Below are 2,462 nucleotides of genomic sequence, written 5' to 3' on the forward strand. Positions count from 1 at the left end.
CAGCAATTAGTTCTGGTTTTTTACAAATTTTTGAACCAACTCCAACTAGTGGATGCTAGATGTGCTCATTTGATTAATCATATTAGATGAAGGTATTTTCATCTGTACCCTCTCAAAGTTAACCAGCTGCCACTGGTGATGTCATTTTCCAAGCCTTCTTTCATATAATGTATGAAGTCATGAGCAGTGCATTGTGGGAGATCTGGGTGCTGGACGATAAGTAAATTCTATTTCGGCCTTTACAGATTCACGTGAAATGGAGGGACGAAACCAGAGCTCTGCTTCAGAATTCATTCTCCTTGGATTTTCTAGTCACCCGGACCAGCAGATCCTTCTATTCTTTGTCTTCCTCGCCATGTACACAGTCATCCTACTGGGAAACCTCACCATCTTTATTATTATCAGGATAGACTCAAGACTCCACACGCCAATGTACTTCTTTTTGAGTGTCCTGGCCTGTGTGGACATCTGTTTCACCTCCTTAACAGTTCCAAAACTGTTGGTGGACCTGCTGTCAGTAAAAAAGGCAATTTCTTTTGCTGCTTGCATCATCCAGTTGCATTTCTTCCTCTCATTTGGCAATATGGGTAGTTTTTTGTTGGGGATTATGGGCTTTGATCGATATATGGCAATATGTCACCCTCTGCATTACATGCAGATCATGACAAGACGGGTCTGCGTGTCGCTGGTGCTCTGTGCCTGGGTGATCGTCTCTCTTCATTCATCAATACACAGTGTCTTGGCCTCCAAGTTGTACTATTGTGGCTCCAATGAAATCCATCACTTCTTTTGTGATCTTCCACCTCTTCTGAAGCTCTCATGTTCAGATACTACTGCTAATGAGCTTGTCCTCTTCACTGAGACAACTGTGATTTTGGGTGCCCCTCTTCTTTGTATTCTCATCTCTTATGTTCGGATTGCAATGGTCATTCTCAAGATCAAGTCTTCTGAGGGAAGGACAAAAGCTTTTTCCACCTGCTTTTCCCACCTAACGTCCACTGTCCTGTTTTATGCTCCTGTGCTTTTTACATACGTCCGTCCACCCTCAGTCTACTCCCTGGAGAAAGATATGGGGATAAGTGTAATGTACACTATGGTGAATTCTATGTTGAACCCGTTTGTTTATAGTGTCAGAAACAATGATGTGAAAGAAGCACTGAAAAAAGTTAAAAGCAAAATTCAATGCCATAGATAAACCTTTCTGAAAAAAATGGGAAGCACTGTGTTTTTGCCCTGCAATGAATTGAATAATGATTGATAACTTCTATGAATTGTTCAATAACAATGTATTTCAGTATACAACACATAAGATCATTCCCGATTTCAAAGATTACTCTTGGCCAAATTACATACTCCTCCCACATGTTCAATGTGACTGTCACACATTCTACACTTACATGTTACACATTGTCAACATGACATACATACATGGAGATATGTAAGACTAGCACATGGTGCTGGTATTGGGTTAGAAGAATGACGCAAACCTGATGTAAAGTGTTGTTCTGAGATTTACTTTCCAAAGCAAATCACGATTTGTAATGGAGGTTGCCTAAAGAAATGCAAAGTGCACTATGTGCTACTTTGCGTTAAGGAAGCATTCCATGGGTGGTACATGGGTCTTCCCTTGCAATCTCCTATGGGATTTGACACTAATCTCTATCTATTAACATTTGTAGACAGAGATTTGCACCGATAAATTATGACTCATCAAGGTAGGTGAAATACTGGAGCACGTTTGAAATGTATTCAACTAAACATGTTTGCTGCTCTGTATAGCTCACATACAAAGTGAAAAGAATAATCCAACTATAACCTAACGCCTGCTAAAAAGTTGACTTACCTGTATAGTCAATGGGGGGTCGATTATCAGATTGAGCCCCCATTGGCGTTAATGCGAGAATATCGCTGGATTTCCAGCGATATTCTCGTATTTCGCCGCTATCGCCGGATATTTCATCGCATTGGAGATAAACATTGCTAATAGCACGTTATCTCTGAGATAGTTTCCGGCGATAGGCGGTGTTAAAAAAAGATGCGCTAAGCGCATTTAGTGATACATATTGCTATTTGTTGCTAATAGGCCCCGTGGTTATTTCTTTTAGCTCCTGAGATCAGTCTGACTGCAGTGTTAAGCGAAGCCCTTAGTGGGGCAAGCTTGTAAAGTACAGGCAAAGCAGACCATGGTTTTAAAGTGCAAAGTTAAGTTCCAGACAGTGTGTTACTTTTATAATGTCGACAATACAAGCCAAGAAATTGAAGTGCGTTGTCAAGTCACAAACGGTGTGTAGCTTATAAACTGCAACCAGGTTCATAAACAAGTTCTACTCAAGGTCGAGCTGGGCTTGTTTGGCACCTAAAATACAGATGGAAGGAAAATGCAGGTTATTTGTGTCAGATTGAAAACTATAACCACCGAAAAATCTGAGAACTTTGACATTTCAAATACAGGATGTATCACT

At 40.5% G+C, this 2,462-nt stretch overlaps 1 protein-coding gene across 1 annotated transcript; it reads left to right on the forward strand.

Moving 5' to 3' along the window:
• Positions 1-256: 256 nt before the first annotated feature.
• LOC144806961 (olfactory receptor 1f45-like) lies at positions 257-1,195 on the forward strand. Its single transcript, XM_078673016.1, has one exon. The coding sequence runs from the start codon at positions 257-259 to the stop codon at positions 1,193-1,195; it is 939 nt and encodes a 312-aa protein (XP_078529142.1).
• The last annotated feature ends 1,267 nt before the right edge of the window (positions 1,196-2,462 follow it).

The sequence above is a fragment of the Lissotriton helveticus genome, unplaced genomic scaffold, assembly GCF_964261635.1.
Source record: "Lissotriton helveticus unplaced genomic scaffold, aLisHel1.1 SCAFFOLD_632, whole genome shotgun sequence".
Taxonomy (NCBI): domain Eukaryota; kingdom Metazoa; phylum Chordata; class Amphibia; order Caudata; family Salamandridae; genus Lissotriton; species Lissotriton helveticus.